Source organism: Pristiophorus japonicus, chromosome 1 (assembly GCF_044704955.1).
Source record: "Pristiophorus japonicus isolate sPriJap1 chromosome 1, sPriJap1.hap1, whole genome shotgun sequence".
Taxonomy (NCBI): domain Eukaryota; kingdom Metazoa; phylum Chordata; class Chondrichthyes; family Pristiophoridae; genus Pristiophorus; species Pristiophorus japonicus.
Window position 1 is genome coordinate 110,392,047 of NC_091977.1, and position 17,400 is coordinate 110,409,446.

Genomic DNA, 17,400 nt, shown 5'->3' on the forward strand with positions numbered 1-17,400 from the left:
TGTCTCTGGGGAATGAGTTCATTTGAAAGTTTGACCCGAAACACTTTGCTCCCCTCTTTGGCCACGACAATGTCAGGAAGCCATTTGGGACCTTGTCCATAATTTAATACAAATACAGGATCATTGATTTCAATCTCGCGTGACACATTTGCACTATCATGGCATGTACTTTGTTGAAGCCGCCTGCTCTCCACCTGTTCATGTAGATCAGGGTGAACTAACGAGAGCCTTGTCTTAAGTGCTCTTTTCATGAGCAGTTCGGCAGATGGGATCCCAGTGAGTGAGTGGGATCTCGTACGGTAGCTAAGCAGGACTTGGGATAGGAGAGTCTGCAGTGAGCCTTCAGTTACCCTCTTCAAGCCTTGCTTGATGGTTTGCACTGCTCTCGCTGCCTGACCATTGGACGCTGGTTTAAACGGGGCAGATGTGACATGTTTGATCCCGTTACAGGTCATGAATTCTTTGAACTCACTCTGGTAAAACATGGCCCGTTGTCGCTTACCAGGACATCAGGTAGGCCATGTGTGGCAAACATGGCCCGCAGGCTTTCAGTAGTGGCAGCAGACGTGCTAGCTGACATTATCATAGGAGACCTTTACGGCAGCACTGCTGATTACAGGAATCAGTTCTTTCGTGGAAGTTCTAAGTTTCGTGCGAACTGGAGTTAAGACTGGCCTTGAGGCCTTGTTGCACCACAACCTTTCGAAAGTCTTTTTGCCCATGATGGACTGGCTCACACCCATGTCCAGCTCCATTGACACTGGGAGTCCATTTAGTTGAACATTCAGCATTATCGGGGGACAATTCGTGGTGAATGTGTGCACCCCATGTACCTCTGCCTCCTCGACTTGAGGCTCTGGTTCGTCGTGATCCTCCGTGGATCTGTCCTCTTCTGCAACATGGTGGTTGCAGGTTTAACATGCTTTACAGCTCGCCTGCACACTCGTTGGAGGTGTCCCATTGTTCCACAGCCCTTGCAAACGTACTCTTTGAATCGGCATGAATGGAAACGATGATCACCCCCGCAGCACCAACAAGGTGTTAATGGCCTTGCATTCATCACCCTTGATGGTGAATTCTGAGACATCCGCGGACGTGTAGCTGCAGGTATGTGTGACCTGCCCTGTACGTTACGATTCGAAAACAACATCACTTTGTTCACAGTACCCGTAGCAGCGCTTATGTGCTGAGAGATTTGCATCGTATTGTCACTGGTGGCATTGAACGCCTGGGCTATCACTATGGTCTTACTCAAGGTTGGGGTCTCTGCAGTCAAAAGTTTGCGAAGTATGGTTTTGTGGCCAATGCCAAGTGTGAAAAAGTCTCTGAGCATGTGCTTCAAATGTCCTTCAAATTCGCAATGTTCTGCAAGGCGTCTTAGCTCGGCGACATAACTCGCCACTTCCTGGCCTTCAGACCTTTTGTAGGTGTAGAACCGGTATCTAGCCATCAGAACGCTTTCCTTCGGGTTCAAATGCTCTCGGACCAGTGTGCACAAATCATCGTATGATTTCTCCGTGGGTTTCGCTGGAGTGAGCAGATTCTTCATGAGGCCATACGTTGGTGCCCCAGAGACAGTGAGGAGGATCGCCCTTCATTTGGCAGCGCTCTCTTCCCCATCAAGCTCATTGGCCATGAAGTATTGGTCAAGTCGCTCCACAAAAGTTTCCCAATCATTTACCTTCGAGAATTTCTCCAGGATGCCCACTGTTCTCTGCATCTTTGGGTTCGCTATCTGTATCTTGTCACCAGTTGTTGTGTATGGAGAAAGAGTCAGACTGAACACTGTGAACTCAAAGTAAAGTGTGACGTTAGTCTTTTATTGCAGGTCTCCAGAGTGCCTCTCCAACCTGTGAAACCTCCTTAAATACCCATTTTCCCAAGGGATTATGAGATCCCTTGGGACTCCAGGAAATGAGCCCTCTGGTGTCTGTACAGAGTAAATACAAGTATACATATATAACAGAAGTTATGCAAGCTCAGATTGCTGCTATAATGGCTGGATTTGCCAGTGTTGAAAGGGACTTGCAGGGTTTCACAGCAGTCCAGCAAATTACTAGGATTGCTGAAGCCCTGCCTGAGGGGAGTGGCAGTGGCTCCATGGAGCATGAACCTGTTGTCCTCTCCCAGGATGACAGCATTCATCCTGCCACCACTGCCACTCCACCATTGCCCTTGCTGTTGCCTGTCAGCCAGCCAGCCCGGACTGCTGCTGCCCATGCCAAGGTGATGCAGTTCGAAGCAGGGTCTAGTAGGCCCAGAGCTCCTTGAGGTCGTCCTGCAATGTCATCTGCAGTGTCCCCCACGGAAAGTCAGCAGTCTTCCACCAGCCATGCTGCACTGGGGTAGTACTGCGTTGGAGTACTAGACTAGGCAAAAGCACACGCAAGACAGTCAGAAAGGAAATGCACAAGGGTGATTATTTGATTTTTTGATGTAATATTGGATGCATATATGGATAAAGTTGGATTGGAAAGTTTGCTTTGTAGTGGCTTTTATTTCAGCATTGTGGTCAAGAGGATGTTGGGATGGTCAGTAACAGAGGGAAGGTAAGGTGTGGGACTAATGTTGAAAGGGGAATTGGGGCTGTGGTCACTGGTACCACAGGAGGATGATTCGATCCCGGCCAGAAAGGGGCTGTGTGGATTGCCTCCTTCCTTCTGCTTCATCCTCCTTTCTCCTTCTCCAGTTCTGCTTCCTCCTCTTCTGCTTCTTCTTCTTCTGCTTCTTCCTCCTCCTGCTCCCTCTGCGAGCAACTTGTCCTCTTTGCAGTTGCTGCTCCATCTCCACGTCATGCTGCAGCCCAAGGGGGAATGCGAATAGAGCCCAAAGGACTGGGAGCAAGTGGTGTTCTCAGAGGCCTTCCTATAAGAGCCAAAGCCTAGCAAACATCCAGCAGCACTCCCTACACTCCCTGCACTCTTTAACAACTTTTTAATGTCTTACACCAAGCTACTACTCAAATGAACTGTACAACGAGTACAAAAGCAAAAAAGCAACTTAGCTCAAAGTTGCGTGTGTCCCTTTAAGTAGAGCTGGTGGCAGGGTTCATCTTGCGTTCAGCTGTGCGTGCTTTGGAGAGGGCGTACAGTCGAGTCTAAAATAGCAGGTCGTGTGTCAATTCAACTTTACACTCTGATTGGCGATCTGCCTCATTTGTATTCTTCTGTCGAATGCACCCAACGTCCCACTACTGAAATGCCCAAAATGACGACTGCCAGAAGTGGCCAGAGGCGAAGCAGCCAACATTTTTCTGCCAAAATCAGCCTTAAATGATGGCGCTAAGAGGGTGAATTTCACGTCCCAAATATTTTAGGGAGACTACATTGCAATCTGATAGCAAAGATACCTTGAACAATTTAAGAATCCTTACCTGAATTTCTAAAGGCTTCTACTCAGATGGGTAAATATAAAGGTTAGGAATGCAACCAAGTTCTTGGCCATTGCACCATGTATTCCTGATATTTTTTTTAACAGGAAAAAGAATGCATACATACCTTCTGGGTGTGTATGTGTCTGGATGCCAAATCTCATAGTGCTCCACCTAAAAATAAAACATTATGATGGTGAAAGATCACAGATAGATTGTAGAGTTTGTCACCTGTTTTACCAATTAGGTTAGAGCTTAGGGTTACTTGCAGTGCAGTAATGTTTTAAAAAGTGTTTTTTAGTTGAGATAATTATGGCCTTCCACTCTCTTTTTTAACCTGAAAAAGTAATTATACTCTTCCAAGTATTCAAAATATTGATTACAGAGGATATATTTAGATAATTAAATGCTTTAATAAACCATTTCCTGTTAATATCTGGTATTTTGTATCTTTACAGAATTCTATTCTACATAGGTAATTGTGTGATAAGAAAAATCCAATGGGGGTTGAATTGGGTAACCTCTGAAAATCGGTGTGGGCATGATTAACCCACACCTGTTCATTGCATTGCAGGCAGCATGTTAAATTGGTGCTACCTGCTGATTTCCATTATTCCTGCATGCAGCCACCATTACCTGCACTGTTCATTGGCTGCACGTGTCAGCAAGGGCTTGATATCACAAGTGGCTAGCGCTACTTGAAGGCAGCCGGCACCTCGTAAAGGGGACATGCATTATGGCTGCAAGAAGTGGCGGGAATCGTTTGAAAACTGAATCTAATACTTTAAGAAATTGCTGAACATGAGAGAGCATGCCCCAAGTTTTTCTGAGAATGCACTGGAGGAATGCTAAAAGACGTGGAGAGGAGAGTCATTGGGCCTGATTTTTGTGGTCGGAGGATTCCCATGGGGAACTTACCTTCTGTCTCGGGATCCTCGTGCTCCTGGGCCTCTATGTGCAGACATGCGTAGAGGCCCATGTATCCCAGGGACGCATGAAGTTCGCAAGCGCCACTGGGATAACTTGGGCTGGCCCAACCAATGAAAGAAGGGGATCCTCATTCAGGCTTATGGGGATTCCGTACATACGTACGTAACAGCTGGTAGCAGCAAAGAACTGGAGGAGGATAAGTGTGCTTGCACATTTTAACCCTGCTGGAGGAGACAGTACTGGTCATCATGGAAAGGGGCATCGCTGAGGACGTGGCCACTGATGGAGCTGGAGGGACCTATGATGAGGGTATTTCCATACTTAAGCCTCCTTCTCGCTTCCCACTTCTTCCTTTTCGCACAATTTCTTCTGAGTCATAAGCTGCAGATGATGTAAGCCCGCACATCTCACTTTCTCTTCTTCCCCTCATCACAACCCAACTCTCGTCACTTTTTCACTTCATTGCCCAAGAACTGGAATGTTTTCATTAAGCTATGCGGCTGTGCAGCAATCTGGAGGTTGCTGCAGGCCACTTGGTGGCTTTATAATGTAAAAAACCACGCCTGCGTGGTCACTTGAATGGGCTGCAAGGGGCTGCGCACCTCAAAAAAAAATTAGCGAGAAGATTGCTTTCCAGTCAGAGGAGGAAGAAGATAGTGATGATGAAGAGACACTGTCACTCGATCTTACACTTGCAGCTACCAGCTCAGAGACTAACATTGTGTGTACTTTGGAGGCTAGGATAGAGGAGGGATCTGCATGTGCTGAGTCACCGGGAACCTGGGCAGGACTCAGGGTGGGGGGAAAGGATACCGTGGGGTGGCAGCTCGCTGAAGGCTGAGGTCATTAGTTCTGCTGCAGAGGAGTCAGATAAGGACTTTGATGGGCCAGACTACAGAAGAAGGGCTGATGGGTGTACATAATCAAATGCTTGGTGCACTGGAAAGCCTGCCAGAAAGCCTGTCAAGTGGCCTCCAACTCCAACTTGGGACAGTGCTTTGAGCAGAGCTTGGAGCCCATCCTTTCCAACATAGAATGCCTGCTGCATTGGAATCTCATACTGCTGCCATTGTGGCTTTGGATACCAGTGTTCAAAGGACTTAGAGGACGTCACAGCAGTCCAGTAATCTGTTCATACCATGGGCTAGACTTTCCATTATTTTTGCATGAATACCGCCCATATATCACCCATTTAGCCACAAAATGGAAATGAACGACCATTTCTCGGTCATTTATTGCCAAGTGTTACTTTCGGCATGAACATAACGCCGATAAAAAATAATACCGCCCACCCACATTTTTTGGGCAGAAAGATCAGAATGGGCGAAACCAACGCCCATAATATCGCCCAGCGTTATTTTCGGCATGTAATTAATGTCAAAATTTAATAATACCGCCCGCCCACTTTTTTTTGTCGTGAAGATCACATTTGCCGAAACTAACACCCAGAAAATCGTCCATCCTTACTTTCGGCACCTCGCACACAACTCGCCGACAATATCACTTGCCGAAAAAAACGATGTAAAAAAGTTGCTCTCACCTGAACTAATCACAGCGTTATGGACGCCATGTTCTAAATCGCAGGCCGTTTCATTTAAAAGGCTGCTCTGCTTCAACTTCGGGTGAGTTTAGATATACTCTGGAGGTCTTTTAAGATGATATGAACATCTGACCAAACATCTTATCATACTGTGGACGATTGGAATTTAATTTAGGCGTCTTAGTGGGGACATTTATTGTTTGTGAACAATCGGTGTAATACTGATAATTATTTGAATGGGGCCTGTCATTTCTCAGCCTGTCTTGATGAGTACGCACCTGCTGCAAACGTAGAGATGGCAGAAGATATATTCGACAGCATTATGTGCCCAATCTAAGATGTGCGAGACTGATGAGGAGGACCAGACCTTACACCCCCCGCACTTGCAAGGAGAAGCGGTCTTACCTCAACTTGTCCGATAATACCTGCCTTAGGAGACTGCGCTTCCACAAGGAGGTTATCAGTGAGATCTGCAGCCTGCCAGCACCATCAGGACCCCACTGTCCATCGAGGTCAAGGTCACCCGTGGCACTTTCATTCTACGCGTAGGGTTCTTTTCAGGCCTCAGCTGGTGACATTTGCGGTCTGTCTCAGCATGCCAGACATTGCTGCATTAGACAGGTCACTGAAGCCCTTTATGCACGCAGGATGGACTTTATCAGCTTCCCTATGACCAGGGAGGTTCAGACTGAGAGAGCTTTAGGATTCTACCAAATTGCTAACTTCCCCAAGGTGCAGGGAGCAATACACTGTACGCACATCGCGATGTGGGCACCTTTTCGGGATGCAGAGGTTTTTAGGAACCGCAAGGGATCCCACTCCCTCAATGTGCAACTCGTTGTCGACCACCAGCAAATAATTATGGCAGTGAATGCTAAAGTTCCGGTCAGCATCCATGATGCTCACATTCTGCGTGAGAGCACTGTATCTGACATGTTTACCAGTCAGCCACAAGGTCAATGCTGGATGCTCGGCCACCTGGCTGATGACCCCGCTGCGTGACACCCACACCGAAGCCGAAAGCGATACGAGAGCCACAGAGCCACTCGCAATATCGTGGACAAAACCATTGGAGTGCTGAAGCAGTGCTTTAGATGCCTGGACCACTCAGGAGGAGAGCTCCAATACCACCCTGAGTAAGTAGCTCAATTCGTGGTGGTGTGCTCCATGCTGCACAACTTGGCTATCAGGAGGGGAGAAGAACTGCCAGAAGGAGAGTGCGAGGAAGAGGAGGATGAGGAGGTGGACGCTGACCTCAGGCCAGACAATTAGGCTGATGATGAAACCATGCCCCCGCCCCCCAGTAGACTGCAGGAAAGAGCCCGTGGTAGCTGCATAGCTGCAAGACTCTTACGTCAGCAGCTCACAAATGAGCGCTTTGCTTGAAAGAATGTTGTTGTTATCTACAAAGCTGCAACACTGCTGGGTGTGCAGGTCATACATCAATGGTGTGCATCACCTTGGTGACAGTTAAAGTTTAAATTGATTTAAGTTAAGTGTAATTATACTTTTTCATGTTAAGGAATCACCAGTGTGTAACGGTGCAGCTATCTGAGACAATGTGCAACAAGGTTGTGTTAAATAAAAAACATTTAATCCGACCATTTATGTGAAATCATAATTATAACTGTAAAAAAACACCCCGCCCCACCCCACAACAAATTTATCACATTTACATGTTTCCAGCAACACAGAACACAAATGCAAACCAGCAAGGTAGCCCCCTCGCCCTTCCCCTGACCCTCCCACTAAAACAGCTGCCAACAACATAAAAATATGCCCAAGACAACACCTGCGGCCATGCACCTCACTTTCCTTCCCCCCCACCCCTGCTTCTCCTCCCCGCCTTTACCCTTTCCGCTTCCCCTCCTGACTCCAAGCTGCCTGGCTGAGGAGCTCCCAGGTGCTGCTTCATTGGGGGGGATGACGCCAGAACTGCTGCTTGGACGGATACGGGAGAGGACGGTCACGAGGTGGGAACGTCCTCCGGGCCAGAAGCAAGATCTTCCTCCTGGCTCTCATGTGTCGTTGGCAATGGGAGTGCGGCACCTTGGGGTGCAGTGCCGCGCTTTGGTACCATTGGGAGGCCTCTGCCACCAGTGTTCCTGGCTATCAGCTCCAGGGCCTCCGCCATCTGTGCCACATACTCGGTTATGGTCGCGGACATGCTGGCCAGCTGGAGGGATATGCCCCCCATTGTCTGGAGGACCTGCTGACCTATGTCAACATACCTCCTGGACAAGTGTACCATGTCCACGTTCAGATCTGCCGCTCGTGGAGCAGACCTGCTGCATCGAACCAACCTCCTCTTGGTCGGTGCTGTCCTGGAGACACCTGGTGTGCCCTGTGGCAAGGTGTTTATGCCCGGTACCTCCACGATGGATGTGGGAATGGCCACAGGAGCAATAGATGACATCGGTGTCGAATGGATTATGGAGGTTGGGGATGCAGGCTCCTCGAAGTCGGCATTGTCATCCGTTGAGAAGGGACCCAGCAGATGCACGGGCGAGAATCGGTGCTCCTCAGCGCCCCCACCTTCTGGGCTCGGTGTTCTTGCAGGGGGCCACGCTGCTGGCTGAGCTGCAAAACATAACTGAGGTTATTAAAGAAGAAGTGGGTGCTAGGGTCACAAGGTGAGTCCAGCGCTACACACAGTATATGCACGACAAAAGCAACACCGCTATCAAGATCATCACAGATATCACGCTTCATGACCATCACTAAATTCTGCATTGCAATGATTCTCATGAGGCTGTCATTATTTAGAGAAGAATTTTATGATTCATCTATCATATAATATTGGTCGGATATGAGTGGGTGTGGCATCTATTGACTTTACATCATGCAATGGTGTATACTTTATTCACGTGGCATCACATCAGGCTCTGCTGCTACTTGTGTGGTCGACCGGGGGTGGGTCCCCACTAGTGCCAGCACCCGCTCCTCGATGTTGGTGAAGTCGATGATGACTGGTTGTTCCCCACCCATTCGCCTCTGCTTGGCCCAATTCCTCAAAAGCTTCTTCTGTAAAAGGTAACAACAACACGACATGGCATGAGATCATTGCGTGATATCATTGCTAGCGACTGACACAGAGACTGATACAACGCATAACCTACAGATGTAATTATGATTAGAAAGAAAATTATCATTCTTTACCTAAAGACATACACTGTGACGCAGGCTTTGAGTACAACCTTCCCGGTATAAGTGCAAGATATCACACCTGATTTTACACTCATCACACTTACAAATCAAATTATTGAAATATATAGGTACATGTAAATAAATGTAATACTTACTCTGGTGGATCTGACAAGGTCGTTCCATCGCTTGCGGCATTGGTTGCACTCACGCACCTCGTTGATCGCCCTCCCTGGGTCAATTGACCCCAGCGTCACTCGACCTCCTGCATGAGGGAGGCATTTGCCTCGTCTGAGAACCTCCTTGCTCTTTTGCGTCCTCCCAAGTGTTACTCTCCCAGCTCACTGCTTTCGTCCACGTCCTCAGTGTCCATAGCGTGCTGGGTCGCCTCTTACATGCCTTATAAGAACATAAGAACATAAGAAATAGGAACAGGAGAAGGCCATCTAGTCCCTCGAGCCTGCTCCGCTATTCAACAAGATCATGGCTGATCTGGCCGTGGACTCAGCTCCACTTACCCGCCCGCTCCCCATAACCCTTAATTCCCTTATTGGTTAAAAATCTATCTATCTGTGATTTGAATACATTCAATGAGCTAGCCTCAACTGCTTCCTTGGGCAGAGAATTCCACAGATTCACAACCCTCTGGGAGAAGAAATTCCTTCTCAGCTCGGTTTTAAATTGGCTCCCCCGTATTTTGAGGCTGTGCCCCCTAGTTCTAGTCTCCCCGACCAGTGGAAACAACCTCTCTGCCTCTATCATGTCTATCCTTTACATTATTTTAAATGTTTCTATAAGATCACCCCTCATTCTTCTGAACTCCAAGGAGTAAAGACCCAGTTTACTCAATCTATCATCATAAGGTAACCCCCTCATCTCTGGAATCAGCCTCGTGAATCGTCTCTGTACCCCCTCCAAAGCTAGTATATCCTTCCTTAAGTAAGGTGACCAAAACTGCACGCAGTACTCCAGGTGCGGCCTCACCAATACCTTGTACAGTTGCAGAAGGACCTCCCTGCTTTTGTACTCTATCCCTCTCGCAATGAAGGCCAACATTCCATTCGCCTTCCTGATTACCTGCTGCACCTGCAAACTAACTTTTTGGGATTCATGCACAAGGACCCCCAGGTCCCTCTGCACTGCAGCATGTTGTAATTTCTCCCCATTCAAATAATATTCCATTTTACTGTTTTTTTTTCCAAGGTGGATGACCTCACATTTTCCGACATTGTATTCCATCTGCCAAACCTTAGCCCATTCGCTTAACCTATCTAAATCTTTTTGCAGCTTCTCTGTGTCCTCTACACAACCCGCTTTCCCACTAATCTTTGTGTCATCTGCAAATTTTGTTACACTACACTCTGTCCCCTCTTCCAGGTCATCTATGTATATTGTAAACAGTTGTGGTCTCAGCACCGATCCCTGTGGCACACCACTAACCACCGATTTCCAACCCGAAAAGGACCCATTTATTCCGACTCTCTGCTTTCTGTCAGCCAGTCAATTCTCGATCCATGCTAATACATTTCCTCTGACTCCGCGTACCTTTATCTTCTGCAGTAACCTTTTGTGTGGCACTTTATCGAATGCCTTTTGGAAATCTAAATACAGCACATCCATCGGTACACCTCTATCCACCATGATTGTTATATCCTCAAAAAATTCCAGTAAATTAGTTAAACATGATTTCCCCTTCATGAATCCATGTTGCGTCTACTTGATGGCACTATTCCTATGTAGATGTCCCGCTATTTCTTCCTTAATGATAGCTTCAAACATTTTCCCCACTACAGATGTTAAACTAACCGGCCTATAGTTACCTGCCTTTAGTCTGCCCCCTTTTTTAAACAGGGGCATTACATTAGCTGCTTTCCAATCCGATGGTACCTCCCCAGAGTCCAGAGAATTTTGGTAGATTATAACAAATGGATCTGCTATAACTTCCGCCATCTCTTTTAATACCCTGGGATGCATTTCATCAGGACCAGGGGACTTGTCTACCTTGAGATCCATTAGCCTGTCCAGCACTACCCCCCTAGTGATAGTGATTGTCTCAAGGTCCTCCCTTCCCACATTCCCGTGACCAGCAATTTCCACTGTGAAGACCGAAGCAAAATAATTGTTTAAGGTCTCAGTCATTTCCACATTTCCCATTATTAAATCCGCCTTCTCATCTTCTCAGGGACCAACATTTACTTTAGTCACTCTTTTCCGTTTTATATATCGGTAAAAGCTTTTACTATCTGTTTTTATGTTTTGTGCAAGTTTACTTTCGTAATCTATCTTTCCTTTCTTTATTGCTTTCTTAGTCATTCTTTGCTGTCGTTTAAAATTTTCACAATCTTCTAGTTTCCCACTAACCTTGGCCACCTTATACGCATTGGTTTTTAATTTGATACTCTCCTTTATTTCCTTGGTTATCCACGTCTGGTTATTCCTTCTCTTACCGCCCTTCTTTTTCTCTGGAATATATTTTTGTTGAGCACTATGAAAGAGCTCCTTAAAAGTCCTCCACTGTTCCTCAATTGTGCCACCGTTTAGTCTGTGTTCCCAGTCTACTTTAGCCAACTCTGCCCTCATCCCACTGTAGTCCCCTTTGTTTAAGCATAGTACGCTCGTTTGAGACACTACTTCCTCACCCTCAATCTGTATTACAAATTCAACCATACTGTAATCACTCATTCCGAGAGGATCTTTTACTAGGAGATCGTTTATTATTCCTGTCTCATTACACAGGACCAGATCTAAGATAGCTTGCTCCCTTGTAGGTTCTGTAACATACTGTTCTAAGAAACAATCCCGTATGCATTCTATGAATTTCTCCTCAAGGCTACCCCGTGCGATTTGATTTGACCAATCCATATGTAGGTTAAAATCCCCCATGATTACTGCCGTTCCTTTTTCACATGCCTCCATTATTCCCTTGATTATTGTCCGCCCCACCATGAAGTTATTATTTGGGGGCCTATAAACTACACCCACCAGTGACTTTTTCCCCTTACTATCGCTAATCTCCACCCACAATGATTCAACATTTTGTTCATTAGAGCCAATATCATCTCTCACAACTGCCCTGATATCATCCTTTATTAACAGAGCTACCCCACCTCCTTTCCCTTCTTGTCTATCTTTCCGAATTATCAGATACCCCTGTATGTTTAATTCCCAGTCTTGGCCACCCTGCAACCACATTTCTGTAATGGCCACCAAATCATACCCATTTGTAATGATTTGTGCCGTCAACTCATTTACTTTATTTCGAATGCTGCATGCGTTTAGGTAAAGTGTTTTAATACTAGTTTTTAAACCATGATTTTTAGTTTTGACCCCTCCTGCAGCCCCTTTATATTCAAACATATTGTCCCTTCCTATCACCTTGTGGTTTACACTTACCCCAGTGCTACTCTGCTCTGTTGCCTCCTGCCTTTTGCATCCTTTCTTGGGGCTCTGTTCATCTGAGCTCTCACCCACTCTAACTAGCTCAGAGCCCTCTCCTGGGTTCCCATCCCTCTGCTATGTTAAATATTATTTTTTCCTCAAAAACTCGGTGCCAACTACCTTCTTTGTGCTTAGTAGGCTTTTTGCTGCTGGTGAATCTCCCTCGTTCCTCCCACAACAGCTAAAGAAGCACATACCACACCCACATATGCTTTCAGTTCCTCTCTGCTCCCTCTCTGTCTCCTCTTATGCGCATGTAATGATGACCCCTGACCTCCTGAAATGCCGGAAACGAGCGTTGCCATGCCATTGCTATAGACGCCGACACTTTACAGCAGGACAAAAAATTTTAACAGGAGCGCCCATTTCAGATCGCTCATGACGCCCATTTTATAAAATGGAAAGTTGGGGTTTTGAAAATGGGTGATAATCCGGCAACCTCAAAGCCATATTTACCGCCAATGTTGGAAATAACGCCCATTTTTGGCCGATCTGCACAAAAGTGGAAAGTCTAGCCTATAATATGTGTCTATTAAGCATTTCAATTTTTTAATATCTGAAAATTTAATATCATTAACTTTTGTGACTAACCCCGTTAAAACTGGGTTGCAGAGCAGTGCATCTGGGTTCCACCCCTTTACATTCAAATATAAACATAGAAAATAGGTGCAGGAATAGGCCATTCGGCCCTTCGAGCCTGCATCACCAAATGTCAGGTTATGTGACAGAGAGATGTGAGTGAGAGACTTTCAATCTTCAGGCTAGAAATCTATTTGTCACTTTTGAATTATTGTAAAGTTTCACCAATCTCTTGTGACTTTAAGGTAAACCTTCCTGTGATATAAAAATGCACAAAGAGCAATTTGTCATCCTGTGAGTTGCTGGCTTGGTACCAGTGTTTGAAGACCAGGCCCTCAAAACTGCCACCAAGCTCATGGTCTACAGGGCCGTAGTAATACTTGCCCTCCTGTATGGCTCAGAGACATGGAAATGTACAGTAGACACCTCAAGTTGCTGGAGAAATATCACCAACGATGTCTCCGCAAGATCCTACAAATCCCCTGGGAGGACAGGCGCACCAACATCAGCGTCCTCATTCAGGCTAACATCCCCAGCATTGAAGCACTGACCACATTCGATCAACTCCGCTGGGCAGGCCACATGGTCTGCATGCCAGACAAGAGACTCCCAAAGCAAGTGCTCCACTTGGAGCTCCTTCATGGCAAATGAGCCAAAGGTGGGCAGAGGAAACTTTTCATGGACACCCTCATAGCCTCCCTGATAAAGTGCAACATCCCCACTGACACCTGGGAGTCCCTGGCCAAAGACTGCCCTAAGTGGAGGAAGTGCATTCGGGAGGGCGCTGAGCACCTCGAGTCTCATCGCCGAGAGCATGCAGAAATCAAGCATAGGCAAGGGAAAGAGCGTGCGGCAAACCAGTCCCACCCACCCTTTCCCTCAACGACTGTCTGTCCCACCTGTGACAGGGACTGTGTTTCTTGGTATTGGACTATTCAGTCACCTAAGAACTCATTTTTAGAGTGGAAGCAAGCTTTCCTCGATTCTGAGGGACTGCCTATGATGATGATGATGATGATGGTATGGGGAGGGTCGAGTCATTGTGGGCCATTCTACTGCACCTCCTGGTGCCCAGTTTCAATCAAACATTGCTGATCATCAGGAAGGTGGTTGCCTGTCTATACTTTTGGCCAGTTATAAGGTGTACTGTGTGGGAGACCAAAATAGGGAAGATGGGAAGAAGAAAACAAAATTAAGACAAAGCCTTACTCTCATGAAAAAATGTGGCTAATTTTCTGGCTAGTGCACGAGAACAAAACTTTGATGTAGACTGTTTCTCTTTCAGGGAAGACTATTCAGATTGAAAATATTAATTGTTTGAATGATGACTGGCTTGCGAACATTGGGCATCATCAACCACAAAGCCTCAGGCTTTATCGATGCAACGACAGAACAAAGTCCATTACTGACTCTGGATTAAGGGAACTATTCCGACATTGCAAGAATTCACTTAAGGTACAAACAGGTTTCCAGTACATTTAAGTAATTTACTTCCTTTTAAGTCAGCACATATTTTTTCTCAGAATGTGTAGAATCATACAGCACAAAAGGAGACCATTTGGCCCATCCTGTCTGTGCCGGTTCTTTGAAAGACCTAGCCAATTAGTCCCGCTGCCCTGCTCTTTCGCCATAATCCTGCATTTTTTTTCCTTTTTCAAGTATATAATCTAATTTTCCATTGAAAGTTACAACTGAATCTGGTTCCAGCACCCTTTCAGGCAGTACATTCCAGATCAAAGCAACTTGATGCATTAAAGGAAATTCTTATGTCTCTTCTGGTTCTTTTACTAATTACCTTAAATCTGTGTCCTCCAGTTATTGACCCTCCTGTCAGTGGAAACAATTTCTCCTTATTTACTCTATCGAAATTAAACACCACTATCAAATCTCCTTTTAACCTTCTCTGCCCGAAACAGAGCAACACTAATTTCTCCACGTAACTGAAGTCCCTCATCCCTGGTACCATTCTAGTAAATCTCCTCTGTACCCTCTCCAAGGCCTTGACATCCTTCTTAAAGTGTAATGCCCAGAATTGAGCATAATACTCCAGCTATTTATAAAGTGATTGATAAAGGTTTAGCATAAATACTGGATGCATTGGCGATCATTTTCCAACAGTATATCGACTCTGGATCAGTTCCTATGGACTGGAGGGTAGCTAATGTAACACCACTTTTTAAAAAAGGAGGGAGAGAGAAAACGGGTAATTATTGACCGGTTAGCCTGACATCAGTAGTGGGGAAAATGTTGGAATCAATCATGAAGGATGAAATAGCAGCGCATTTGGAAAGCAGTGACAGGATCGGTCCAAGTCAGCATGGATTTATGAAAGGGAAATCATGCTCGTCGAATCTTCTGGAATTTTTTGAGGATGTAACTAGCAGAGTGGACAAAGGAGAACCAGTGGATGTGGTGTATTTGATCTTTCAAAAGGCTTTTAACAAGGTCCCGCACAAGAGAATGGTGTGCAAAGTCAAAGCGCATGGTATTGGGGGTAATGTATTGACGTGGATAGAGAACTGGTTGGCAGACAGGAAGCAGAGAGTTGGGATAAACGGGTCCTTTTCAGAATGGCAGGCAGTGACTAGTGGAGTGCCGCAGGGCTCAGTGCTGGGACCCCAGCTCTTTACAATATACATTAATGATTTAGATGAAGGAATTGACTGTAATATCTCCAAGTTTGCAGATGACACTAAACTGGGTGGCGGTGTGAGCTGTGAGGAGGATGCTAAGAGGCTGCAGGGTGACTTGGACAGGTTAGGTGAGTGGGTAAGTGCATGGCATATGCAGTATAATGTGGATAAATGTGAGGTTATTCATTTTGGGGGCAAAAACACGAAGACAGAATATTATCTGAATGGTGGCAGATTAGGAAAAGGGGAGGTGCAACGAGACCTGGGTGTCAATGGTTCATCAGTCATTGAAGGTTGGCATGCAGGTACAGCAGGCGTTGAAGAAGGCAAATGGTATGTTGACCTTCATAGCGAGGGGATTTGAGTATAGGAGCAGGGAGGTCTTACTGCAGTTGTACAGGGCCTTAGTGAGGCCTCACCTGGAATATTGTGTTCAGTTTTGGTCTCCTAATCTGAGGAAGGACGTTCTTGCTATTGAGGGAGTGCAGCAAAGGTTCACCAGACTGATTCCAGGGATGGCTGGACTGTCATATGAGGAGAGACTGGATCAATTGGGCCTTTATTCACTGGAGTTTTGAAGGATGAGTGGGGATCCCATAGAAATGTATAAGATTCTGACGGGACTGGACAGGTTAGATGCAGGAAGAATGTTCCCGATGTTGGGGAAATCCAGAACCAGAGGACATAGTCTTATATAAGGGGTAGGCCATTTAGGACTGAGATGAGGAGAAACTTCTTCACTCAGAGAGTTGTTAACCTGTGGAATTCCCTACCGCAGAGAGTTGTTGATGCCAGTTCATTGGATATATTCAAGAGGGAGTTAGATATGGCCCTTACGGCTAAGGGGATCAAGAGGTATGGAGAGAAAGCAGGAAAGGGATACTGAGGGAATGACCAGCCATGATCTTCTTGAATGGAGGTGCAGGCTCACAGGGCCGAATGGTCCACACCTGCATCTATTTTCTATGTTTCTATAACTTCTTGCTTTTGTACTCTGCCTCTAGTTATAGAGCCCACTATTCCCTATGCTTTTTTAACAGCCTTGCTCTGCCATCTTCAAAGATTTGTGTACATACACCCACTGTATATCTCTCTGTTCCTGCACCCGCTTTAAAATAGTACCATTTAGTATGTAAAGTCCTTGCACAATACCACAAATGCACACGAGGCACATTCTGTGGACAAGGTCACTCCATGACCCGAACCTTTATTCACAGGACCAAGGAGTGATGACCTTGCATGGGACCTCCCTTTATATACCTGGATGACCAGGTGAGGAGTGTCTCCCACAAGTTCACCCCCTGTGGTCAAGGTATGCATTTCTTACGTATATACAGTATTGCAGTGTTGTTACATAAAGGTTACATACATGACATCACCTCCCCCTCAACATCTTATTGAGATCATAGGTTAAGCCTCTCGGGTGGTCTGCGCTCTCTCGTGGAGCGCCGCAGTTGGGGCTCTGGTTGTTGAGCCTTGGTATGCGTGTCTGTCACCTGTGGTAATTCCGGCCTGTCCGGGCTGACCGCAGGGACTGTGCATGCTGCTGAATGTTCTTGTTGCTCGTTCACTGGTGTTGGTGTGAATACCATCGCATTATCTTCCTCAGGTTCCTCAGTGTCCATGCTGAACCTTTTTTTTACTTGGTCCAGATGCTTGCGGCATATCTGCCTATTGTTAAGTTTAACCACTATGACCCTATTCCCCTCTTTGTCCATTACAGTACCCTCAAGCCATTTGGGCCCCAAAGCGTGATTGAGAACAAA

At 46.2% G+C, this 17,400-nt stretch overlaps 1 protein-coding gene across 5 annotated transcripts in view; it reads left to right on the forward strand.

Moving 5' to 3' along the window:
- Positions 1–17,400, forward strand: part of LOC139265471 (uncharacterized) — a 359,824-nt gene that overhangs the window by 148,490 nt on the left and 193,934 nt on the right. For all 5 annotated transcript variants that reach the window (XM_070882494.1, XM_070882503.1, XM_070882509.1 and 2 more), the window contains one exon: positions 14,287–14,456. In XM_070882494.1, coding sequence (XP_070738595.1) covers positions 14,287–14,456 — 170 coding nt within the window. The remainder of the gene's footprint in view (positions 1–14,286; positions 14,457–17,400) is intronic.